We start from the raw sequence: 26,903 nt of genomic DNA, 5'->3' as shown, positions 1-26,903 counted from the left end.
AATCTGTCACCACTCCTCTATTTTATAAAATCATATATACATGTGCTTACTCCGGAACAAGAACGTCGAGCCTGGCCCCACCTGCCAACCTCACTGGCCCCACCCCACGCCGCTCCTCCCGACGCAGAGGAGGGGAAACGCGGAGGAACACGCGCGCTCGGGCGGCGAGATCCGGACGCGGCCGGTCGGGCGGCGAGTGAATCCGGGGAGGGGACGGTGATGATCGCGCCCGGTTGGTGGCGGCTCGCGCTTTACCGGACACGGGCAGCGCCTCGGGCTCGGGGCCACACGCGGCACATGATGAGAACATGCTCCGTGCCATGGGGGAAGGGACGGAATCCGCGACAGCGGCGGAGCGGGGGTGTGCGTGATACTGTGGCTGATTGACTGGGAAAGATGCCAGCCGCTGCTGCGGTCGGCAGGTCAAATTCGGCCGTGGAGAACTGTTTCGTCGGAAGAAGAACGCACCTTTGTTTGTTACTGCTGGCCAACGAGCTCGGCAAGGTTCTCTTAACCACCGGGGAATGAACAACGAAGATGAAGGGGTGGTGGGTGATCCTTGCCCTCTCCGCCTCCGGGGATGGTGATCCTTGCCCTAAGTTGGTGAGAGTAAGGATGGTGAGCGGATGTCCTAAGGTCAGGGTGGCTTAAATTAATAAAATATAACTAAATCATATTTATTAGATTTATCTAGTGTGGTTACTCTAATATAATAAATTTTGCTCTTCAAATTCCGATTCTATAAACTAGACATGGCGATTATAGGATAGGTAAATGCAAAATATAAATAGTGCAATAAAGAAATATGAAATGTAAATAAGTTAGCGCAAAATCAGTATGAGGACGTTTATGTTGAAACTCCTTATCAAACTTCTTAGTAACTATTTTATAGGTCTTACCATTAAAGTTCGTCATGCTCAGACGGGTCTTCTACTAGGTTTTATGTTTGATGCTCACTGTTGTCTTCATTGTGGCAGTGTTTCGCCTCTTTGACATGAGTTACTCCTAAATACAAATCTTACGGCCTCTCTACAAATTTGGTTGAAGAGTCTTATAAGACAACCGCTTAGGAGTAAGCAAACACTAAAAGTAATAACTTTTTATCACCCATTTAATTCAATTCTAGACTAACCACCAAGCTGTCCCATAATGTTAAACATGTAAAACGTGACAGAAGAGATCGAAAAAGTAGCTTTATTTTGGTGTTATTATGAAAGTAATAACATAATTATAGCAGAAGCATTGTTTGATTGTTCCTTTCCTATAATTGGCACAAGATCGTCGATTGTGGATATATGTTTTTGAGCGAACTACGTACACAAAGTTGGGATGACAGGTCTGACAAGGTCATAGAAATCTCTTTGACATGAATGAAAGTAAGCTTGAATACAAAGACCCACTGATGGCACGTACCATCCGGTGACCCAGGAAGCAAGGGAAGCTCACTCTTTTGATATGAGTATGGGTGTTCTGATTTTTTATGAGAAAACACTTGTCAGTTTGATGAAGATAATTTTGATGATTTGACTACACTCGTATGATGATAGAGTGTCTGAGCAATCGCTAAACCAACTTTAGAAAGTTACTGACCTTGCCGTGGGCACGATTAGCCTGAGCACGAGGTTCTTTATCCCTGCAAGTAACCGAAGAACAAACAAGAATAATTGAAGATAATCTAAAATCACGAATATAGATAAAGAATGATGTATTAATATAGTGAAGTTCTGTAAATTAGTTAACTAGGTGGTTGTAAAACACAACCAGAGATAATGATGTTCGGCCCTAGGCGAAACTATGCTCAACAAAATCCAAGTATTTCAGCCACACATGGACTCTATTTATGGAGCATTTGAGCCCCCTAAACACTAGAAAATAAACTAAGAAATAAAATCTGATTATATCTCTAGCTGTTACAATATCGGATCATTTTGACGATTCTTATTTGCTCATGTGGAATCTATTAATGAGGCCAGATTGGTTGGAACGATCACGATGCAATCTTTCAAAACTGTAGTTAAACACTTTCATGTGACTCCGTATGAGAGAGATATATTTCTTTTCTTACACGATTGTTAGTGGAATCTGGATCAAATTCTAATGCCAAGTTATAATCAATTTAGGGCCCGACTTGTTTTCGACGTCCTTCCTCTTGAGTCTAGCTTGGATTGGATTCTAACTTGACTTGGACTCGGTATCCGACTTCTCTAAGGTTCCGACTTGCCTCGGACACAGAGTCTGACTTGTCTTGGACTCGGAGACCGATTTAAGATGTGTTCTCCCAGATTTCTAAATAACAAAACATCACAAAAATTATTTAGTGGTATCTCATCTTCATATAAATATAAATTAAAATAAAGAGGAACGGACTTACCTTATGATTTGATAAACGTGCATGAGCTTGTGTCATAAGATCTTACAATGACAATTCTAAAAAAAATATCCGCTAGAGTGATGCCCTATCATCTTTGCCAGTGAGCTTGGGCGCTCTAGTAATATAGCCCGCTAGAGGTCGGGTACGCCTGCCATGGACAGGGCGACACAACCGTTAAAGGCCACCACCATAGTGCCATCCTAAGAGTTCTAGTCGAATTACATCTAAAGTAGAAGGGTTAAACTTGTCAGTTGGTTTCCAGTTCCTGGATTAGCAATGATCCTTTGTGTTGTTAAAAGGATCGAGATGTTGCCTAGAAAGGGGTGAATAGATATTTCCTTGCAATTCAAATAAACTTGTAGCAGATTAGTTAAAAACAGAGTCTCGGCAAATTTTATGGACTCTCCGTACTTTTATGGAGCCTCCGCACTTTTGCGGACTTTTCATAAAAACAGAGGCAGCTCGAATGTAAATTATGACTAATGGGTTCTAGTTCAAACCAAATAAGGATATATGTGTCCGGAGGTGTCAACTAGCATATGCACTCATAAGTATGCACAACCAAGTAAATCTAGTAGAAAGCACAAATCAAAACAAAACTCAAAAGTAAACAAATCGAAGTGGAGACACAAAGATTTGTTTCTCGAAGTTCGGATTCACCATCGTGAATCCTACGTCTCTACTGAGGAAGCTCCAAGGAGTCGAGTCTCTTTCAACCGCTTTTCTTGATCCATTAGCTTGATCTCTTCCCTTGCGAAGGCGAGATAGACCTTCACAAACTTTTCCGCGGCTCACCACAAGCATAGGAGCTTAAAGAGGCTTTACCTCCAGGAGTAACAAATGCTTCACGAATTGCTTGACGAAGTCCACAAGTGCTTAACGATGGATTGCTCTCTCTTGTGCTCTTAAACACCAATCTCTCAACTTAACTCTTAGGATTTCTCACAAATCACATCCACACCTCACAAAGAGAGGTTGTGAAGAGCTCTACAAGCTTTTGCCTTAGTTGTGGACGTGATGAACACCAGCACCCCTCCAAATGAAGGGAAGGGGGTATAAATACCCCACATACAAGAACTAGTTGTTACAGTCAGAAAGGTGCAGAGTCTCTGCAAAAATTTGCAAACCCTCCGGACTTTAACACAACTAGCCGTTATTTAAAAAACTAGCTGTTAGACTTGGAATTTGTGGACCCTCAACAAAAATACAGACTATCCGCAAAAAGATGTGGATACTCCGCAGTTTAACAAAACAGCCCAGGTCACTGTAGTGAAAACGCCATAACTATTTGATACGAACTCCGATTTCGATGATCTTGTACTCTACAAAAAACTTATTCGGAGGGCTACCCATCCTAACAAAAAACAAGCTCCAAGACTGTCACATCCCAATTCTTTAATCATATCATTAAGCATAATCATACATCATAAGCAACGTAAGCATCAGGGTTTAATTGTTAAACATTTTGGATTTGGTTGTTAATTAAAATTGTGGTTTGATAATGGCTTTGTATTTATGAAAATATTCGATATTAGAATTTTCACTTAGTTAAGTCTTGCTTAGAAGTTATAATCGCTACTCATGTTTCTTTTATAAAAGTTCACAGCTGAAATTAGCTTCTCTCTAGCGAGTGGGATCCTCTGGCTGGCCCCACCCCTTTTCTCCCTCTCCCACTCGGCTCCACCAGCAGCCCACCCCTCCCTCACTATCTCACTCTATCCCCTCCCACCCGAGCTGCCCAAGAAAGCAAGGCAGCAACTCCTTCTTCCTTCTTTCTCCCAAGATCTCCCTCTCCACCCCAAAAATCTGGCTTCTAGAAGCTAAAGCAAGGTTTACATGTCACACTACCGAGTGCCCCACCTCTCTAGATCTCCATCCATCCAAGAAATTCTTGCATGCATGGAGATTTGGAGGTTTTGCAATCAATTTTCATCACCCCTCTTTTTCTGAAATTTCAGCACCTTGGTTTCTCTTCTCCAAGCCATTTTCTCGATTTCTTCCCCAACTGAAGGTCACCAATCGCAACAAGGAATGTTGGGTAAGTTTCTTAGGCTCATAAGGTCGGAATGCACGAATTTGTTTGTCTTTGGATAGGATTTGCAGTTGTGTTCTTGAGGTTGCAAAGTACTTTTTGTTCTTGATGAAATGGAGATAATAGGAGGAGAATGGATGAGATGGAGATAGGGATTCGTGTGTATTTTGTTGTTGGATGAAGACTAGAACCCATGTACTAGTGCAAACCAACATTTTTCTTTGAGTTAGTGAGACATGCAATCAAATCGACCTTGGATTCTTCGCAAAATTAGGCAAACTGAAAGCATCAGAAGTTCTGAATTTTGGATCAGAACTTCCGGTTAGCCTCAACTTAACCCAAACGAGGGCCGCAAACTGAAGCATCAGAAGTTCCGAAATTTGGATCAGAACTTCCGGTTAACCTCGAGTTAACCCAACCGAGGGCCTCGTTTTTGTATAAGTCTGGGATATCCGAATCGATCGGAAGTTTTGATTTTTATATGGAACTTCCGATTGAATAGAGCTATAACCCGAGAACCCTGTTTTCGTAAAACATCAGATGTTCTAACCACATCGGATTTTCCACCCGAGGATCAGAACTTCTGAAGTTACGGTTCATACTAACTCCAAAAATCATGAAAACAATTTAGTTAGCTTCATATGAGTATGAACTACATGTTAAAAATATTAGAACTCCCTAAATACTTTCTTATAATTAATTAAATGCATTTCAATTTAGTTAAATCATAGTTAATTAATATCATATCCTAAAATTATGAAACCACTTGGACAATTCATGATATGACCAATGCTATCTAGGAAAAATATACTTTGGCATGAAAGTGATATTTAAATTGTTGAAGCTCATTCAATCTTGGTAGCTAGCTTAATTAAGGTCCTTTTTTGGATAGACCTTAAATAAAGCATTTATACCATGAGCATATGTACTTCAATCTGAGTGAATCTTGTAGCATTTTGATCTTTACTTAGTACCACACCCCCATTAAATTTTCATGGCATTTGGTGCATTTCTCATAGCATTTTGTTATATTGATTGTGACGCACCATTCTTCCTTTTAGCGATCGACGAATCGAAGAGCGACAGGGTTATTCTTGAAGTGGAACCTGATTGTGATTTTGTGCATGGCAAAGAAATATGGAGGTAGCTCTAGTTGATAGGCCACCTCGCTATGCTGGGCAATAATTTGGAAAGGACCAACATAATGTGGTGTCAACTTTCCTTTTATTTGGAAACATTGTGTTCCTCTGAGGGGAGAGACCTTGAGATAGACGAAATCTCTAATTTTGAACACAAGCTCACGTCGATGACGATCGACATAGCTTTACTGACGAGATTGAGTCGTGAGAAGGTTCTTGCGAATGGTCAAGACATGCTATTATGCTTCTTTGACCAAATCTGGGCCCAGAAAGGCTCTTTCACTGGACTTGGACCAATTCAGAGGCGTTCAACACCTCCTTCCATAAACCGCTTCGAACGGGGTTATCTTGATGCTCGATTGGAAACTATTATTGTAGGAGAATTCAAGCCATCTCGTTTGCCTCATGTTGAGGTTGGCTTGAGTGAAGATATACTTGAGACTCTTGTGATCGGTATAGATATTGCAAAGATTTCCAAGGAGGTAGTGACACCATATTTTAGAGCATGTACAACGGCTACAAGCTCTAATGGGTAAGATAATTTTCTTCATGGCGCTTTAATTGGCGAGAAGCATAGGTGACGACTCAGCCCTCTTTCATGAGAACACAACCGAGACCTATGTGGGAAGCATCGCAATAAATGTCAAAACTCTTATCCACGACTGGTTGAGCAAGGACGGACATGGTAGTGAGAAGAATCTTCAAGATTTGGGAAGCTCGCTCACAAGCATCAGACCATACAAACTCCGCCATGGTAGTGAGAAGACTCTTCAAGATTTGGGAAGCTCGCTCACAAGCATCAGACCATACAAACTCCGCGTCCTTCTGCAAGAGTTCAGTCATGGGCTTAGCAATTTTGGAGAAGTTCTCAATGAACCGGCGATAGTATCCCGCAAGTCCAAGAAAACTCCGTATGCTGGTGATGTTCTATGGTTACCTCAAATTGAGCACATCTTGAACCTTACTTGGGTTGATAGCGACACTATTTTCGGATAGAGCATGGCCAAGAAAGGCAACTTCTTTGAGCTAGAATTCACATTTGCTAAACTTATCATAGAGACGATGTTCACAGAGCCTTTCAAGGACGACTCGAAGATGTTGTGCATGTTCTTCTTCGGTTTTGGAATAAACAAGGATATCATTGATGAAGATTACAACGAACGAATCCAACTCCTCCATGAGTAAGAAATGAGACATTGAACTCCTCTTATTCTCTAATACAATCCTTCCTCCCTTCTTCTCCAATCCCATCTAATTCTTGATGTCGTGACCTAACAACTGGTATCAGATTCCCTCGATCCTGTAGCGTTGGAGTCACACCACCATTTCACCAGATTGCATAAGCATGGTGCGATGGATCCCCAGTTCAAGATCTTCGTCGACGAGTTGAAGAACGCCTTTGGCGAAAGCTTTGATGCACTCGAGAAGAAAATCGAGTGCATGGAAGACAACTTTGGCGAGTGATTCAAGCAAGTGGACGAGTTTGCTATGGCGATCGACTCTTGGAAGCCGAACATCGAAGCCGCGGTGGAGAAATTTCACCTCGACATCGGTGTTGTCGAGGGTAAATCCCTACAGTGATTCCGGGGTATGCTAGACAGTGGGTGCGTGAATGATGTTTCAGGGACTAGGTGTGTCTGTGTGTACATGGTGGATTCAGGACACCAGAAGTTATATAGGTTCGGGTCTCCCGGAGGATAACAACCCTACGTCTTGTGTTTGTGTTATCGTAGATCTCACTTGGTTACAGACGGTGTTCTAGCAGTTTGCCAGAATTGATTTTCCTCTACCTTACAAACGGGGTCCTCATCCCTTTATATAGTGGGGAGGGGGAGAACTTACATGCGGGCCCTACATAGATGGCCCGTGCTCATTCTAATATCTAACTCAAATCATCATTACGGAGGACAGGCATGCCAACTTGCTCTGACGACATTGTATGTCGTGCTGCCGTGTGCCGTCGTGCTTAGCCCGTAGAGCCCTACCTCGCCGCATTTAATGCGACATGATGGAACAATGCCCTTCTACACCGTCCCGTCCGCTTGTCTCTCTGCGTCATTCCCGTCCACTTGCCTCTCGGCGCCATCCCTGTCCACTTGCCTCTCTGTGCCGTCCCTATCCACTTGCCTCTCTGCGTCGTCCCCGTCCACTTGTCCTGTTGGGTGGCTGATAATGTCTCATCTGTCGTGCGACACTGCGTCAGCCTATAAAGTTTCACCCCGTAGCCTTTAATGCTATGGGACGGGATAATGCCCCCTGCACCGCCCACAACTTTATCCGTCGGAGCCGATGCCTAGTGAAGAGAAGTGTTCGAACGGGTGCCAATAAAGACGCTTCGGATGGGTTGCGTCCAATCCGGTCTCGCGACCAGTAGGGCTGGTCACGGGTTTATGTGAAGGCATAGCAAGATTGGTCACTAGAGGCCTTGCACTAGTCGCGGTAACCTAACCCTGGTCGCGCGACCGATCAGCTTTTCAGGAGGCATGTTCCTCTGGCTGTTTACACCTTTCATGGGGCCTATTTAGCCGGGGTACCCTTTTACTTAATAGACCGACAGTAGCCCCCAAACTTCGCCGTGATCGCGGCCCAGCCTGATCTTACAACTTGGTCCTTGGGAAAAACGTCGTTTGCCTAGGGAGTGGTCATTAACACCTTCCGTTCTCAAAGTTTTAACTTTGAGCTTCGCATCACGTGGGGAGGTTTTTAAATGTCCAAGGGGAAGAGAGAGAGAGAGAGAGAGAGAGAGAGAGAGAGAGAGAGAGAGAGAGAGAGTCATTGGATGTCGTTGGTCCCAAGGACTCTTGGTTCTCTCAGCGTACCCCCTCGGGTTTCGAGCGGTTTGAATGATGTGCAGTTTTTTAAAGGATGGATGTTAGAGGGTTCTTCGAGTCCTCCCTTTGCCTTCCTTCTTATCCTCAAGCTTTTTGCGCCAAGAACCCATGTCCTCATCTCTTCCTGTATTCGACTTCGTCGTGTAGGCAGATCCCGAGGCCATGGCGTATTCCCTTCCTTCATCGCCGGGGAGGTTGATGATTTTGGATGAACCGGCGGAGGGGGATTTCCCTCTCACCCAGGACCCGCCTGCCGTGGTGCTTCTGGATGAGGCTTTTGTCGTGGTCACGATCACAAGATCGAAGCCGATACTTGCCTGATTGGCGCTCGCGACCAAAGAGCCATCCTCTACAGGGCCGTCCCGCTCTCCTGCCCAGGTGGATCCCCTAGCTGATGTCATCGATATTTCTAATGGCGAGGAGGGGATTGATTGGGACCTTTTGGAGAAGGAGATCGATGAAGAGGAAGAGCTGGAAAAGCGGAAGGGAGGTCTTCAGGGCACGCTGGAGCTAGTCATCGGCACCAGCAGGGCCTTTGCGTCAGCCGCACACCCTAGCCCTTACGCTGGTCATCGTCCGATCCCCGGAGTGGTGAGCTGCCATCCCCGAGAGGAGTATAAGAGGTTCCTTGACTCGTTTAGGGGCAGATAGAGGCGAGAGTCCGGTGAGCTTTATATGCCGACCTCGCGCTAGTTATTAGAGTTAGGGAGGATAGGGCAGGTAAGTATTAGGATAGTTAGTCCGATCGGGTGTAACTAGTCGGCTTGTAACCTATCCTCCTCATGAATGGAAATTGCTGGGGTTTTATGGCGCCCATCTTTATTCCGTCTTCCCTCTAGAGCCTTGCCAATGGTCGGAGGACAAAAACGGAGTCCCACGGTTTTTCGGATGGATTGGTCTGAACCACTGCTTGGGGTTTTTCGGGAAAACTTTCCCGGTGTTGATGCGGAGAATTGGCTCTGCTTGTCCCGTCCTGCTCGCTAGTGAGGTTCTTGGCGTGTAGAACGGCCATAACTCGACAAGTCCATTGGTGGCGACCAGCGCTCGACCCGAGTGAGGACTTGTGGCCTTGTCATCGTATTTCCGGCCGCTCGTACCCCTGTTATCGTGTGAGCACACGGGATGGGGCTCCGCACTGTTCTGGGGTCTCTGGCCACCTTTTTGTTCAGCGCCCTGGTCACCAGGTTTGGTAGTGGTCGTTAAGCGTGGTTGCGCGCTGTGGTCGGAGGACCAATTTGCGGGGAGTCCGTTGCTGGTCGGTAGGTCCTGCAAAACAGGGAGCCTGGTTTTTTGAATTTGAGAACTTACAGGTTGTATTCCACGTTCGTCCGAAAGGTCGTATAAAATAGGGAAAACAGGCCTGTTTTCGAGCGGTCCTACACATAGAACTTGTGCAACAGGGCGATGTTCCAGGAGTTGTGTAATTCACGGCCGTCCTCCATGGTTAACTTGACTGCACCAGGTTGGGTGACATCGACCACTTTGTAGGGTCCCTCCCATTTGGGGGAGAGTTTATTCCGACCGACCTTATTCTGAATTTGCCTAAGGACGAGGTCGCCTACGACTAGTGTTTGTTGTCGTACCCTTTGGTCGTGGTAGCGTCTAAGGCTCTGCTGATACCGGGCGACTTGAATTCAAGCACGATTGTGGAACTCTTCGATAAGGTTTATGTCGTCCTCTCATCACGCCACTTGATCGTCGTCCAAGTAGTTGTTGACTCGGGGTGACTGGAGGGCGATTTCAGAGTGGAGCATGACTTCCGCTCCAAAGACCAAGAAGAAAGGGGTTTTGGCCGTGGCCTGACTGGGGGTGTCCATAGCTACCTGAGTAATGTGGGGAGTTTGTCCACCCAATGTCTTGAATAGCTTTTAAGCGGATCAAAGACCCGAGTTTTGATCCCTTGCAGTATTGTCGGTGGATGAACACCGCAAGCGGGGATCCTGAGGGATCCCCTTTGAGATTCGGTCGGGGGGCTGATTCTGGATCTACCTCGTACGTGGGGTTAATGCGAGTGTATGGGACCTAGGCGGGACGGACGATCATCGGCTAGTAGGAGTAAATGCATGGAGGCGTAATACCCTACTCTTGTGTGTGTGGTGTGTTATTAATGCTCTTAGAATGCCTTTCTCTGGATTTCTGTGTTACAAGGTTTTTTGGTCTATCTAACAAGTCTTGAGCTTCGGTCTTCAAGTGCCGGTCTATCTGAACTTGTGTCGAGTGAGCTTCGATTAGCCTGTCCTTCTACGAAGTGCTCCCCCTTTTTTATCCTACCGGGGGAGGCTCAGTGTGCCCAGATCGGGGGCACAGGTTCCCGTAAACCATAAACGGAAAACAATCATCATGGGTCTAAAATTTGATGTTACAGGGGTTGAAAATGCGCCCTTCGGTCGGTCCCGTCGCTCATTACGCCCCAACTTTAGCAGGTGCAGGGGGGCTCACCGGCCAGCCGCTGAATATCCCCGCATGCCCGTCTGGTCAGAGTAGATCTGACACGGTCTGACGCGGTAGGGCGATAGGCGATACTCCTCGAGCCCATCGACAATATCTTTAAGCCATCTTCCTTTATTGGCCCCGCAGAGTGATGTGCGATGGGACCCGTCGCATTAATTGTCCCCACGCCTTCTTGTCAGGCGGTGGCAGGGACTGACATACTCAATATGACAGGCGTGGGGGGGAGTGGTTGGATGTGACCGGCCACGCTCCCCCTTAAATGCAGCATCGGGCTTCCCACCGATTGGCACCTCACCGTGGGGCCCTTGTGGGGTCCACCGGTAAGGGGCTTCTCAGGTCCTTGAGGAACTCTAGGTACTCGGAGACCAACTGTTCTTGGCCCAGAGCACCCCCTCCCGGGCCTGGCTCTTCTCGGGTCCTCGGGGAACTCTGGGTATTTGGGGACCAACTGTTCTGGGCCCCGAGCACCCCCTCTCGGACTTGGCTCTTCTCGGGTCCTCGGGGAACTCTAGGTACTCGGGGGCCAACTGTTCTTGTCCTCGAGCACCCCCTCCCGGGTCTGGCTTTTCTCGGGCCCTCGGGGGGATGGTCCCCGAGGGATGGCGCCATGTGGCACTGTGCTGTCCTGGCCTCGGGACTCGGGAACCTCCAGTTACTATATCACCGACAACAGCCCCCAGACCCATCGGCAGGTGATGGCCCAGAGACTGCGGATGGGGCCCTATTTCTTCGAGGCCGATCACAGCATTGGTGCCACATGGCTTTCTGTCGCCAGGTGCCGAAATCCTTGTGGGCCTTGCAGTTTTTTGGTCCAGGCTCTTGGTATAGCCTAAGGAGGAAACCGAAAGGGCGCGTGCCCTTCCGACTTTCGAGGAAAGTGATGATGAGGCGGGAGGCGCGCCTGGCAACCACGCGGATCGAGGGAGATGCGCCTCGCATATTGCGCCGATGAATAAGGCGTTTGAATTCCCCACGATAGAAAAGGGGAGGGGCAACGAACCGTTACCCCCTCATTCGTCATTCTTGCGGTTGTCATTTCTTGCCTTCGTCTTTCTTGCGCACTGGGAGCATTCTCTCCAGCCCTCAGTGCACTTTGTCTTTAGGGTGAAATATGATCAAATGAGGAAGTACAGCCTTGAAAATCTGCTTCCTCCTCCTCTAAGCCTTTCTGGTAATCTTGGTCCTTAGGGCCTTCCTTGGGCCGGTCTTGGTCTATAAATACGAATTTCGATCGAAATAAGCAATTACGGATAAAAGAGCTCAAATTCGAATTTGAAATCAAATAGAGTATTCAAATAACTTCAAATAAAAAGACCATAATTTAAAATTAAATTTTATGAATTTATAAAATTAATGGCGCAAGAATTAATATTTTCAGAGCTATGGTTGATTTATCATGAATTTCCAAAGGTCTTTTTTACTGGAGGGAGTGAGAAACAACCCAAAGGATTGCTGTTACATTGCCTTATATGATTCTGTATTTTGTTTGAAAATTATCTCCAAACAGTGAAGTCTCAGGAGATCTCTAGGCATCTATCTGTTCGCGGGCTCCCAGCCTGATTACTGTAGCTACGGTAGGGTAATGCTCATTGTGCATATAGATATACGTATACATATATGTATATGTATAATATAATTTTTATTTTTGGGAAGTTTTAGAAAAAAATGAAAAATAATATTTTTTATACTGATAAATCAACTGAAATAATTTAAAATACAAAAAAAATCTAAAACTCAAAAAAATATAAAACAAATTTTGTTAAATTCATATTACTGTCGTCTACATGTTAAAATTATATACATACATGAAAGACTACCATTTTCCTTATAATTAAGTAAATGTGTTAAATATTGATAAATTCACAAATAAATATTGACATATCTAAAATTGATGAACCCAATTTTTTAATCTTCCTTTATCATGATCTGTGCAACCAGAAAACAATCAGCCTAGTACTAATCAATGCTTCCAGATCCGCTACTTCAAGCTGGCTAGCATCACAAGAACAGCATAGTCAAAACAAACTACCCTGTTCACCAAACCAGGGAAATTTCCAAAATCCTGTCACGTCAGTACAGCACCACAGGCATGCGAACATACATATCGCTCAGGCAACATCTCAAAAACAATTTATTGTTCCCGTTCTCTTTCCATGGTATGGACCAAACAGGTCCAAGACGATGCAACGGGGTGAAATACAATAATCGATGGCGAAATGACGAAACGGTCTGAGCAGAGCATCTGATGCTTTTCTTACAAACCTTGTATGTAAAAGAAACAGAAAAAACATATCCACTTAATCTTTAACAGAAAAAACATATCCACTTAATCTTTATTAAGCACCCAATCTCTACATTTACAAGCTTGGTAGCCAGCAGAGAACTTTATACCTGTGATATGATACATCTCACTAGCAGAGCAAAATCAGTTACTTTACAAAGAAGCAAACTTCCGGGAATGGCAAAGGCGGCACAAGAGCATTTCCTTCTGTAAGACGACGGTTTCCTCTCTAAGCCATGCATATCTTCAACAACACCATCTACGTGGTGCGGACATGCTGGACACATCTGATGAACCAAGTGAGCATGTACATTTGAAGCTGCAATCATCTTGATTGGACCACTCTATAATGAAGAATCAAGTCTTCCGGCTTCTTCCAGATATATGTTCTCACTGTGGCCAAACTCATCTCAGGCGATAGAACCTGCTTCACAGAGTATTGTTTAGCGCAAACTGAACAAGACAGACTATGAAGCCCTTTGCTCTAGAACATGAAGGCCACAAAACATAATCAAGATTTTAGCATATGTCCGTCCCTTTAGTTGAGTAAAACCCCAATCATTAAAGTAACTGTCGTTATGTAGGTAAAATTATAGGGAAAGAACACAAATCAAGCAGAAGATGTTGAAGACAAAGTAAATTAACTGCAAATATATTTGCCTAGTGCTTATTTGGCAAAACTAAGAAAATTAGGAAATACAAGATGATATGCAACAATAAAGTTCAAGGAAGGTCTGTATTATTTATGTGGTCAAACGGGAATGGATTATTTTTCTTTTATGAGACGATATGGCAGAACTTTTAACTAAAAATCTTAAAAAGTTTGACCAGCGAAGTGTGTGTTTGTACAATTTGTTTGTAAACTGCAGCCAACTTTAAAAGGTATGGAACTGAAAAAAATACATGGGGAACTAAAAGTAAAACCATAATCACAGGAAGCTATTGATGGGGAAAAGAGGATTAACGCTACACCTACAAAAATGTTTACAAAAAAATTACTTACGTGCTAATGTGGATGATTAACATCCTTACATGCTGGTTTTAAATAACCAATTAAAAGGTTTCACTTAGACACACTGGGCAAGGTTGTTGCTGTCCACGTCAGCCCGTAAGTATTTTTTTTGTACGACCTTTTGTAGGGGTAGTGTTACACGAAAGAGTGGACAAAACTGGAAAAGATCCGGATAAAATTATTTATGGATGCCTTTTTATAGGTTGCAGAACAAGCTCGTTGTAAATATTTTCTGTAATAGCTTCCCACAGAAACAGGTCTTGTTCCATTTGTTCCTAACGTAGGTAAAAGGTACATCTAAATATAGAATGCACTGGCTATATATAGAAGTGCTTGCCTGGTTATTGCACAATATCTCTACACATGGCTTCAGTTTTTGCCAAGGTTTTAATCCAAGCCGTGACGAACTATCTAGCACCGAGAGTTGTGATTGACCAGAAGTCAATCCCATAGCAAATGTGCTGTCAGAGCCTCCATCCAATGGTTTATCGAGAACGAGTTTCTCAACCACGTAGTTACCTACCTGTACAATGAAATGGAATAGATGTAAACTTTGAGAATAAAACAAGGTGATCTATACAATAACACAAATTTCTTCATAATAACAAAAATATTACTCTATGCTATCCAGTCATGCCATGAATATCTGAACGATTCAAATCCAGGATCCCAAAGGTTGGATGCAAAACAGTATCTAGTTAGATGTTTTAACATAATATGCAAACAGGTAAGTAGTTAGATATTTTCACATTGCATGCACGCAAAAACATAGTTGGTTATCTACACACTAAGTTCTCCCCACACAGAGCTGATTCATCCATCCATCGCCAATAACTGCTTCTAGCATTCACTATGTGCTGGAGGATTCACCATTTGACACTTAATATCTTGCATTTCTTGTGGATCAATGATTTTGAGAACATCTTACTTTATGAATCCGCAATATCCGTGGAGCACTGAGTTTCCCTTGAGTTATGTTCGGTGCAGGTGAGCCTTCAGCAGGATGCAAATAAAAGCCACATCTGCATTGAAGAAAGAAAACATCAGGAGAAAAATTACCCCATGAAAATTATGCTACCTAGGGCATTATCATGCAGAAAGCATACATAAATTTCCATTTGCCCATATCTTCCTTCCAGTAAGACAAATAAGACCCATGCATGCAGTGCGTGCACGCTTCTTTTACAGTGCATATTTTCAGTAGCCCCTCCTACTGTTTGCACTTTGCAATAAAAGTAGGCTCTAGTGCCAATCTGTATGTGATTCTCCCTATTAAGATACATAGTGAAGGAAAAACTAATAGCAGAAAATAAGGTAATATACGTTCAACAGAACTCAAGGATGACTAATTATTCAATAGAAGCTTAATGTGAACTAGTATACCGTAAAAATTGTGAAAGATTGTGAAAGCATACCGTAACTGAACTGTTCCGAGACATATCAAGCAACATGAAAAACTTGCAAATTGCACTACCTTAAAATTTAGAAATAGATGCATCTTTGTCTTACTAACTACAGCTACAAAATGTTGCTCGACCCTCTAAGATGCTATTCTATTGCAAGTTAACCTATCTCCGATCAAAAGCAAAGAAAAATTCAGATATATCAAGGGTTAGATATCATCTCAGGAGGGGGATTGAAGTGAGCATATCAGCATACTTAGTATTCTCTTTTGGATATCGATTGTGAGTGACACAGTCCACACACCACCATGGGAGATCACCCTCGGTTCCATCCAAATCAGTAATTCTCTTTCTCCAAGGCCCTCCGCTAGAACCTTCCGTGATGATTGACGGAGGTGAAACTGTAGAAAACTCAAATGAGGGAAGCACATGAGTTGCATGGTTTTCAGTTCCATCATCCACCTCAGATCTTGGATGGGGTAGGTCTTTCAACGGTACATCTTTCCCTGTTGAACTGTCACCATTTGACAAGCTGTGTGAACTAGACTTCTGCTTTCTTTTACTCCAATGAACTAGCAAACCACGAAGGGTCTCCTGAGCCAAATTAATCTGCACAGTTGTTGGGAGAACCATTCAGAAGATGAGATTGGGCACAGTCAGTACCTCTCTTGCTAGTAGGCAGAGGATATCATATTTTGGCGAAGTGCACTCTATTGATAGGTATCATGAATGCTTTTCAGCAATAACAAGAATTAAAATTCCATCAATAAAAAAAGGATCTTCCAGTGCAACTTAACAACAGAATTGAACTATTGGCTCGACCAAAGAATGAATAAGTGTCAAAACAGATGTAACAAGTACACATAATGACATGTTCCTGTGCAAACCTTAAGATCTTCCTGTGCTCCAGCAACATTTAAGTCAACCGCATATATTTCCGCAGAAAAGCATTGTGGAGTATCCAGATGGACAGACAGGCATCCCAATCGAGCATCCATAGTAAACCAGGCAGGTATGCTTACCTAATAATTAAGAAACAAATTACATAGTAATAGGTAGCAAATTTCTTACAAAATATAGAATCACAACTTTTTCAGTAAGACGGTAATACCATCTCAAACAACTCCTTTTTCTTATCCTCGAATGAAACCTGCATAATCAAAATGAAGTGGCTTAACATTCTAACAAAATCTAGTTTGTTCAAGCATCCAGTATGAACTGTGAACTTCCGAAACGGAATTCAAATAAGCAATGCTAATTCATAACATGTGCACATATATCTGTACAAGAGAAAAAGCATCCAAGAAATCAAGAACAGGCAAGAACCTTGCCAAAGTCTTCAATAACAGCTCCTCGTGTAATCTCCCATAATTTGACTGAACCAGCAGTATCCTGTAAAAAAGGAAATGCATGCATATATCAAGATGCCACTCATTGTAGTCTGGTAACAGAACACAATAAAAGAAATCTTGTCATCACCTTAGTCAGTACATGCCTTCTATTATTCATGATCTCATGCTGAATTATCGCTGGGACTCCTGGAATAACGAAAGATGGTTCTTTGTATACAGGGACCTAAAGTGGAATAGACCACAAGTACTTATTAATCACCATTAGTTAACATTCCACTAGGAGATGAGAATTGAGTGGACAAAGCTGCTGTTGATCAGGCATTGAAATATTTACAGCATTATGTAGATAATTGAGAAGTTGCTGGGAATATTTACAGCATTCATGAGGAGAGAAAGACTCGATATGAGGATAACAGAACAAAGGGGTTGAAAAGAACTGGGGCTGCATCTGGCATCAAGTATCAATAGTATCCAAGAAGGGAAAGAATATTAGAAGTGAAAGCGCCAGGGTACCAAACTGAGAAGAAAGACTTAGTGGGCAATTTAAGAAAACCAGCTGATCTCAAGGTTAAGCTTACAAGGTTTCTGTTACAGAACTCAGTTTTAACACTAGTGTCTTTCAAAAAATAACATAGACAAGTTAATTTCCATGTGTGAAAGTATGGCATAAAAAATGGCAGGTGAAACTCTGATTGTGGACAACATATGACATGAATATCGAACAAAGTTATTATACGGCACACAGAATAATTGCTCAAAACACACCATCTTCAACGAAGAAACTTAATTGACAAAAGAAGACAACTGTCATGCTTACAGGTGCTGATCCTTCTAAAGAAGCTCTTGCTCTTGAGAATGACAAATTCCCAGCTAAGAATGAGCCACCCTTTTGGAAAACCTTTTGGGGTGTGCGCCCTTCAGCTGGCCATCCATAAACAGAAGAATCAGTTGTTGCAACCCATATTGTGTCATCTTGCAATGACAACTGTAGAATAGGGTGTTCATTTGTGCATAGTAAGACACTCTCTCTTGTGGACAAATCTGTCAGGTATACCTAAAAATACAAGAAAACAGGAAAGTTCAGAACGCAGAAGTAAAGTGACTATTCAATATACATGATATTATTTTTACTCACGGACTGATCCCTTCCACCACTGTAGACATGAGCAAATGAAGGTGTGCTTGCAAGCGCCCAAACTGAATCAGTATGCACAGCATAAGAATGAACACAACGCTGCTGTCCTAGATCCCATAGTCTGCAAAGTATATAAAAATATGCACCTAAGATGTCGAGAGAGAGAGAGAGAGAGAGAGAGAGAGAGAGAGAGAGAGAGGGGGAGGATATTGGAGCTGTGTATTTACCTTATCATCGAATCAGATGATCCTGATAGGCAATACCTAAAACAATGTTGCAAAAAGGATTAGCAAGTGGTTCGATGAAAGCTAACAGGATTGAAACAGTTTCAAATAGTCCCCCCACCCCCACCAGAGAAAGAGCATTTTGTGTTTACCAAAACCATATTTTTTGTAGTTATTATAACCAAAACCAGCAATTAAATCCATAAAAATAGCAATTTAATCCAAAATAACATATTCCGGTTAAATGAGACAAATCAGGAGTAATCAGGCCCACCAACATGGCATCACCATCCCAGTCATTTCTTGTCATATAAGCCATTTCAATGTCAACAACATGGCACAATACCTGACTAGGATGGTAACTGGGACAATTGCCAATTAATGTCACATTTGACATTAACCTACTAATCTTAACAGTTAAATTCATGATTTGAACTGCTGATGAATTGACTGGTGAGTGCTGAGTGCTGACCAACACAAAAGAATGTTTCTGGACGAACAATGTAATAGAAGGCCAGAATCTTTAACTGTGAACAGTAACTTGGTAATCCAAGTATTAGCATAGCAAACAACCGGGAAACACGAATCTCTTGGTATTATCACAGATGCAAACTTATGTGTCCTAATTACAACAGGATAACAAAAGTGGCTTCAGGAAACTGAAAGATCACTGATACACTATTATGGCAAACAGTGAGGATAGATTTGGATGGCAGTGAAGCGTGCAGCAACAATAGGAAAGGTGAAATGCAATTTTCAAGTGATGTTGTCAAGGAACTGGAACAGCATAGACTAGATGAATCTACAAGAGCTCATTTGATGATCCCAAGACACAAACCTTCCTGTAGAATCAAGAAGTAAAGCCCTTATATTGTCAGTGTGACCTCTCAATTTCATGTTTTTCGAACCTGTCCGGGGATCCCAAACACGGACAACCTACATAAGACCAATGAATATAAGGAAATATTCTAGGAGAGGTCTTTTAGCAAAAGTCTACAGAAACTGACAGTTTAACTGGTGCCCCAATCATAAAGAAAAACTCCATACTTATTCTCAAAGACGAAAAGCGCAGTACCTTTTCAGTGCCACCAGAGACAAGAAGGGTTCCTGTATCATTCATAGCCAGTGCATAAACTGAATCTTTGTGACCTTTGGCAGTAATTGGACTGTACCCATGCGATTGTCCGTTGGAGGAAGAAATGTTGCTACTAGAATTTACATTGCACAATGTTGTCAAAGCAGGTCCAGAGTTCCCATTAGGAACCTCATCCTCTTTTGCATCTAGAGATTTGGCTACAGGAGCAAGAGCAGCATCAAGGTCCCATATGAAGACCTCGCCACCAAGACCAGCAGAGGCTACAATATTGTTCTACAATACAGAGGAGCAAAAACCATGTAAAACCAAAAATGATGAAAAGCTAATAGTCCCACAGAAAAAGCACAACCATGGGTAATATTACATTCTTTTCAGCGGCAGCAAGACAAATCACGTAATCAGAATGCTGGCGGAGTGTCCTGGTACAAGCACCATCGGAAAAGCAATTCCATACCTGTGAAACTAGAAATTAGAAGGGATGTAGGCTCCGTAAACAGTAGTTAAAAAGAGAAATTACTGAAACAAAAAACCTTTAGGGTGGTGTCTGAAGAACAGGAAACAAGCTTCTGGCCAACAATAATGGCATCATTAACCTGCACAACAAGGAACAGCTTGAACGACAATAAACACTCAGTACGACAAGATATTCCACTTTACAAACAGATATTAAGCGTTAGTTTCAAGCTCCAGAAGTGTTCTCCATCAACTGCCAATATCCATTTCCTAACTTTCAAGCATAGTGTTTTATCGAAATAACCAATCTCCATTCCACTTTACAAAAAGAAACAAAACGTATAATCAGTCTTCTTTCTAGCTTATGTTGTTTAATCCAAATAACGTAACAAAGAATCTAGCAAATATGCCAATGAGCAAAGATCACAGCACTTGTCCCATATGACCTCTCACCCTTTACAAACGACACAATAATGTTCTCATTTAAACACTACAATTAGGAAATACAAAAAAAAAGGAATTGGGCAGAAGAAGGAACAGAAATGCAAACCAACTTGAATATATCAATCTAAATATATGTTAATAAAATGTTCCCAAAATGTCAATCCTATTGGTCCCAAATAGTAAGCCTTAGATGATTTCATGCTGGAATTTCTAGAGACACAAGAATGAGTACGATAAGCCTTTAACCCCAAATAGTAAACCTCAGATGATGTCATGCTAAATAAAATATATAGACACAAGAACGGATGTGATAAGCTTAATCCCAGAGAGATCCTTTGAAATTGTTAAGCAGATGAGCTAAGAGTTATAAACATATGGCCAAGCAGCAATTCAATTCCAACAGTGATTGCTGTTTTAAATAACAAAATCAGCTAGAAAAAAACAGAAAAAGGCATACCCAATCAACATGTGACTCAAAAGTTGCTGAGAAGCTTGCATCCCCGTTATTTAATTCCCATCTTTTCAAGGTACCATCACGACTCCCACTAAAAAGGTAATCACTTGTACCAAGAGCAGAACCATTTAGATACGCCAAGCAGTTGATCCCCGCACAATGCTGAAAAACAAACTGAAGATAATGCATCAGCAGGTCCTTTCAGTGGAACATGGATTATTTCAAAATTCAAACCTACGGAGAACACCTGAGAACAACTACATCTAAAGAAAAATTTGAAAGAGCTGCCAACAATGGCTTATTTTAAGGTGCAACATACCTTTTTATCATCAGCATCATTGAGCACATATGTGAAGCGCTTCTCCTTTCTCGGTCGAGTTGAGCCAGACGTGTTACTGGCACTCCCAACACGATGCATTGAAGGGTGCCTATCTAAACTGGGAGAAGCTAAACCTACAAACTAGTAATAAGTATTTCATAAGGACATTGGGATCACAAAATATCCATTAAACTAGTAAGCATCAGCATAGCACAAGTAGAAATAACTCTGCAAGTATCTTCTTGGTGATTTTGTGCCTAGAAAAGGTCCAGTATCTAGTAACCCTCCGAACCAATCACAACTGACCCTCACGTGAAACACGGTCAATTCGGAAATCAAAACACGGGAAGGGAGCAATAATTAATAAAACACTTAATTTCAAATTAAAGATTTCCTAAAATTGGTCAACCAAAAAACTTAAAGATTTCACATGTATCCAAACAAGCCGGATAAACTGTCGTAACATAACCGAAAACAACAGAAACGGAACCATCCCGTGGATGAACAGCTCAACTCAAAAGGCTCCGCCAATCTAAGTCTATGCCCATAAAGCTTCCGGTCACAATAAGAAGCAGGGCGAAAATTCACAATCGTCGCACCACTAGCAAACTGGCAATCCCAGTCCCACATGAGTCCGAGTAGCGATCCCAGCACGCTCAAGTCAATCTCGGTACCAATCAATCGATCCATCGGTAACAGCAGAGTGGATGGAAGCAGTGCATATAGAGCAATCAGTTGTTAGGCACACGAGGATTCTGGGAGAACGGGGCCAAAGGTTGAACTAAGTGGAGCGACGACGATACTTAGCAAGCAGCCGCACGTTACCTGGGATCGGGCAAATCGCGGCGATCGGCGGCGCGCCGGCGTCGGGATGTGGCCGCGGCCAGCGAAGAGGATGAGGGGCGCAGATCTAGGGTTTAAGACGGCATGGGGCGGTCGAAGCACTTGGAGGATAAGAATCTAGAGAGGCAGGACGGACAGCAGCGAGGCGGGCGGGGCGCGGGGCGCGGGGCGCGACGGGTGGGCGTGGAGCGGCGCTGCGGCGGCGGTGGAAGTTGCCGCGGCGAGGGGCGGACGCGACGGGAGAGACGAGGGGGAGAGGAAACCGAGGAGGCATGTGGGTGTCGTGTAGTTGGGTTTGACGAGGTGGGCCGGGCCGGGCCTGTGGACGTGAGTGACGTCACCTGATGGTCCTGGCTGAGATTGGGCTGGTCTGGGCTGGGCTGGTTCTGTCTGAATGGGTTGGATGATGGATAGACGGGCCGAGGCTGCGTTTCAGGCAACGGAACTTTTTTTTTTCTCGAACGGTTTCAGGCAACAAATCGCAGAATCACGTGGCGTTCTGCTTTTCACTCATGCCCTGCCCTGAAAGAGATAGATACGCAACGGAACTTTTTTTTTTCTCGAACGGTTTCAGGCAACAAATCGCAGAATCACGTGGCGTTCTGCTTTTCACTCATGCCCTGCCCTGAAAGAGATAGATACCCTATCATATTATATTACTTATACTAAAAATATTGTATTATGATCCCCAAATACATTGAGAAAATTTAGCCCTGTCAATCTTTTTTACATAAAAAATAAATAAGCTATAGCAATTGCCGGAAATACTAAACCTACTAAAGGCAAAAAATAAAGGGTAAGTTAAATCTGCAATAGAATAGATGTCTCCATTCAAATTCACTATTCTATCTATTCAAAATATATCTTAGGATTCTTATGATATAATTAAATATATCTATTATAAGGAATATTGACTATTGCATTTTTTTATACGGTGTATTACTCTGTACTTGATAAATACATGCGTACGCATATACATCTACTGACTAAAAGAATCACACGAAAATCCTTTTTCACCTAAGGCGCCAACAACTACGACACAAAAATTTAACTTGTATGCAATTTTTATGGAAAAGCACAATGGTTTATCCGATGGTTCTGCTTTGACTTAGCTTAAGTACCCATGGGAGCGCCGTTGAATGAATACGTTAGGAGCGATGTCGTAAATTGATTTTAAATGGTATCTGAAAAAATAGGAGAAAATTATCTACTAATTTTGCTCATAATTTTTTCATTTGTAAAACGAGTCCTATATTCATAGCCGGTAACGAGGTGGGGAGACTAGAGGAAGAGGATGAATGACAAAAGTAGATAAATTATTCGAATTTTAAGAATTTTTATTAAGTAAATTTCACAAAACCATCACTTTTCTGAACTAATAGTCACAAACCCACCACTTTTCTAGTCCATTTCACAAATCCGCCGATACTTTGGGCAGTTTTCTCATAGACCCACCACTTTTGCATTTTCAGTCACTATTCACTAGTACTGGTCACGTCACAGTAGTCTTCTATTTCTCCAAAAATCAGTTGTATTTTGTTAATCCAAAAATTCTAGAACTTTTTATATATATTTCATAATCCGTGTGCAACCTATTAGGTATAGAATTTAACCTACAATTCTAAAAAGCTACTTTTATAGCTTCTAACAATTGTTAGTACTTTAAATAAAATTCTAAAAATTTAGGAAAATTCACTACTATTCTTCGTATGTGATTTAATAATTTCTAAAATTATTTTATCCCTAAGTTATATGGTGAAAAAGTGAGTTCTTTTGTAATTCTCCATTTGCCTGCATTTTTAAAATTATTGCATATAAATGGAGCATTACAAAGAAACTCACTTTTTCACCATATAAACTATAGCTGAAAATAAATTTCTAAATTAGAACATCACATAATAAGAATATTAGTGAATTTATCTAGATTTTTCGGATTTTATTTGATGCGATAAAAATTATTAGAACTTATAAAAATAACAGTATTTGGATAATTTTAGTTTAAATTCTACACATGATTTTTGTGTAAATCCAATTGAAATGGGTTGCACATGGACTATAGAACAAGTACAAAAAGTTTTAAGATTTTTGGGAAAACAGAAGACTATTGATTTTTGGAGAAATTGAAAACCATTGTGGCAGTAAACAGTACTAGTGAACAGTGACCAAAACGGTAAAAGTGGTGAGTCTGTGAGAAGACTCCAAAGTATCAGTGGGTTTGTGAAATAGGCAAAAAAAAAATGATGGGTTTGTGACTATTAGGAAAAAAATGATAGGTTTATGAAATTTATTTATTTTTATTAGATAGGATAAGAATAAAAAAAGAAGTGACATATGAACTAACTCATGTTCTTATATAAGTAGAAATTGAGTCACAACTGGGTTGAGGTGAGATAACGACAGTGCTTTGAGGGGATAGAGATAGAGAGAGAGACACGGTAACTAACAATTGGTACAGATTCTATATTGTTGTTGGATTAAGGGAAATTTGCATAAAGCTATCTACAAGGCATGTAATTTTCTTAAACACACTAGAAACAGACCAACTGACAATGTGCGTCACCTCAATAGAAGCATACCATAAATATTGTAGCACTCAGAGGCTTCATGAGGACAATTGAACCCGATGTTATGCGGACCTGCTAGCACAACAATAGAACAACACCAATCTAATGGCAGAACATGGACCGAAAAGAAAAAAAACCTCCAAGCACTCGAAAATTAGTGAATCTGTCCCCCAAAATCAACGACCGGGACACGGGTCGGTGACTTTGCACTTGGAATAAGACCACATGGTGAATGGTACTGATGAAAATAGATTGGATATGGATGGGCAATGTCTTTATCGTATTTGTTTTCATTTTATATATATATATTTTCGAATATAGATATAAATATGGATAGTCTCGAATATAAATTTGGAGTGAATATGAATCGAAACGAATATGGTCACATATATTTCTTAGAATAAGAAAACCTCCCTTAAATTGTTCATCAGACATATACAAAGATGTCCAAATACTTAAGATTGCAAGTTCGACAGTACTTAGATATTTAAAAGTACAAATAGAGCATTCAGCCTCCACATTATCATTGAGGGCCCTGGCTAATGGAACAGCCAATATCAAGATCAGCATTCATCTATTTCCTTCAAAAAGTCCTCCACATCGTCATCAATATCTAAGCTCTTTTGCTCCTTCTGGTTTTAGTCCAATGAAATCCAACATGGTAGAAATTAATCCATATAACTATAAATTCAAATATAAGAAATAGTAAACTGAATGATGTCATGGCAAATGGAGCTGCTAGCCTCCATATTATCATTCTTCTATTTCCTCCAAAAAGTACTACACCTCCACATCCTCATCAATATCTAAGTTAATTAATATTGTATAATTTAATTAACACTAAAGATATTACATCAACAATAGAAAATGGATTAGAAATAATTAAATAAGACTTAGAGTTACATTAGAGTCAGTAAAATGAGCTAGAAATAATTTTGCTCGAATCACCATGCTCTTTTTGTTTGTTAGAATTTTCTAGATTTATTTGAAGTGTTATGCTATTTCTTTGGTTTTTATTTGCCATTTTGGATTTACTAGACAATAGAAAAGATAAAAGAAAATCTTGGAAAAAACTTTGGGCTGAACATCATGATAGAGGTGGCTATAGGCATGACTTATCCATGCATGGAAGGAGAGATCATGCACACCCACCTGATACTTGCAGGCTTCACCAAGATCCAAGGGGACATGGTATATAACAAGTTCGATGGAATTGTGCTAGAGATCCCCAGAGATGACGCAATAACGACTCTAGGAGATGTCATCCACACTTTTATCCTATGGTGTAAGCATCTCACCATCTTAGACGACCCTTCAACGTCATCCTCTCCAACAAGGGACCTCCTACAGTAGTCACCGTTGCAGCCAAGCCCTCCACCATCACCTTAGAAGTCACTACCACCTCAGAGGCCACGTTCATCTCAAAAGTCATTACCACCTCAACCTTAGATGTCACTCCCATATTAGAATTCAACACCACCTCAAAAGCATAAGAAGGGTTTCAGTGCTAGTATAAACATCATTACTAGAGTAGAGTGGTTAGAAATTTGTATCTCCTAATAAGCATAGGGCAACTAAGTTTTTCATTTCAATGGTCAACATAGAGATGGCCACAAAACAATATAAGCCACCATCAGACTTTGAGTGCATCTCTAAGGTACCTATCATGAAAATGGCTAATACGGAGGCGTTTGCAGTCCACAAGGAGAACAACAATGAAGAGGAAAAGAAGAAGAGAAAGTGAAGTTCAAGATGCAGAAGCCGATGCTCCCCACCCCACCCCCATCCAAATTAAAAAAACTGCTATTTTAAGTGTGACGCTTATACAACTGGTATATAAACTAGTCCAACTAGAATACACTTCCACATATGATCACCTTAAGGATTAAAGAGGAACATTTGCACAAAGAGGAGGGTGCATTTTACATCTACATCGGCCTTTTCTATGACTTGTTCAGCATAGACACCCTCAACAATTCTCTCATAAGATGATGGACTCTATAAGTACCTTACATATATTTTGCGGTATACATCCTTGTAATATAATATCGATAAAATTAATGTCTAACTACGTTCTTATCTAGAATGAAGATGCAGACAGCCAGAGAGAACGGTGCCCCGTGTGGATTTCATGACCTAGCACTTGTAAACGAGAAACTTGTCAATCAAAGCCCAGTTGAGACTGAGAAGACCATAGTCATGACTCTTCTCAAGCAACAATACAATAAATATATACTTTTGCCCTACAACTTTTAGTATGTGTTTCTATACATTATCATTGATTTTGTTCTTTACTTGCATCATGATGTTAGGACTAATGATTATGGTGAAATATATGTATAGTTTGCACTAGATGCTTGTTGCTATTGGCCTACACATGAGCAAAATCGTTATCTTGGACTCATGGAACAAACCTATCAATAGATACCAATACTTTATAGATATGCTCCAAAGGTAAACTTGATCATTTCCTCTATAAATAAGCTCTAGTCATCTTTC

At 41.7% G+C, this 26,903-nt stretch overlaps 1 protein-coding gene across 3 annotated transcripts; it reads right to left on the bottom strand.

Moving 5' to 3' along the window:
- Positions 1–12,942: 12,942 nt before the first annotated feature.
- LOC133904464 (uncharacterized) lies at positions 12,943–22,099 on the bottom strand. 3 transcript variants are annotated; one of them, XM_062345988.1, is made up of 18 exons: positions 21,823–22,099; positions 20,998–21,138; positions 20,682–20,852; positions 19,858–19,920; positions 19,692–19,781; positions 19,307–19,600; positions 19,070–19,167; positions 18,235–18,270; positions 18,008–18,128; positions 17,690–17,926; positions 17,000–17,095; positions 16,847–16,912; positions 16,632–16,670; positions 16,408–16,542; positions 15,777–16,129; positions 15,046–15,139; positions 14,455–14,640; positions 12,943–13,529 (listed from the first exon to the last, which is right to left on the bottom strand). In XM_062345988.1, the coding sequence occupies exons 2-18, from the start codon at positions 21,094–21,096 to the stop codon at positions 13,431–13,433; spliced, it is 2,277 nt and encodes a 758-aa protein (XP_062201972.1). In that variant the 5' UTR covers positions 21,097–21,138; positions 21,823–22,099; the 3' UTR covers positions 12,943–13,430. The 3 variants fall into 3 exon arrangements, with proteins under 3 accessions (XP_062201972.1, XP_062201971.1, XP_062201974.1); XM_062345987.1 differs by having other exon boundaries at positions 20,998–21,131; XM_062345990.1 differs by having other exon boundaries at positions 20,682–20,840; positions 20,998–21,131.
- Between the last annotated feature and the right edge of the window lie 4,804 nt (positions 22,100–26,903).

This window comes from Phragmites australis, chromosome 22 (genome assembly GCF_958298935.1).
Source record: "Phragmites australis chromosome 22, lpPhrAust1.1, whole genome shotgun sequence".
Lineage (NCBI taxonomy): Eukaryota > Viridiplantae > Streptophyta > Magnoliopsida > Poales > Poaceae > Phragmites > Phragmites australis.
Note: the sequence above shows the minus strand (reverse complement) of the source record. Positions and strands in the feature narration are given on the sequence as shown.

Excerpts from the sequence above, each read along its gene's own strand:
- LOC133904464 (XM_062345988.1), bottom strand. The coding sequence starts at position 21,096 with ATGCATCGTGTTGGGAGTGCCAGTAACACGTCTGGCTCAACTCGACCG. Across the intron at positions 18,271-19,069 it reads CTTCTTGATTCTACAGGAAG|GTATTGCCTATCAGGATCAT; the intron begins GTTTGTGTCTTG and ends ACATTGTTTTAG. Across the intron at positions 14,641-15,045 it reads GGATATTGCGGATTCATAAA|GTAGGTAACTACGTGGTTGA; the intron begins GTAAGATGTTCT and ends TTCATTGTACAG.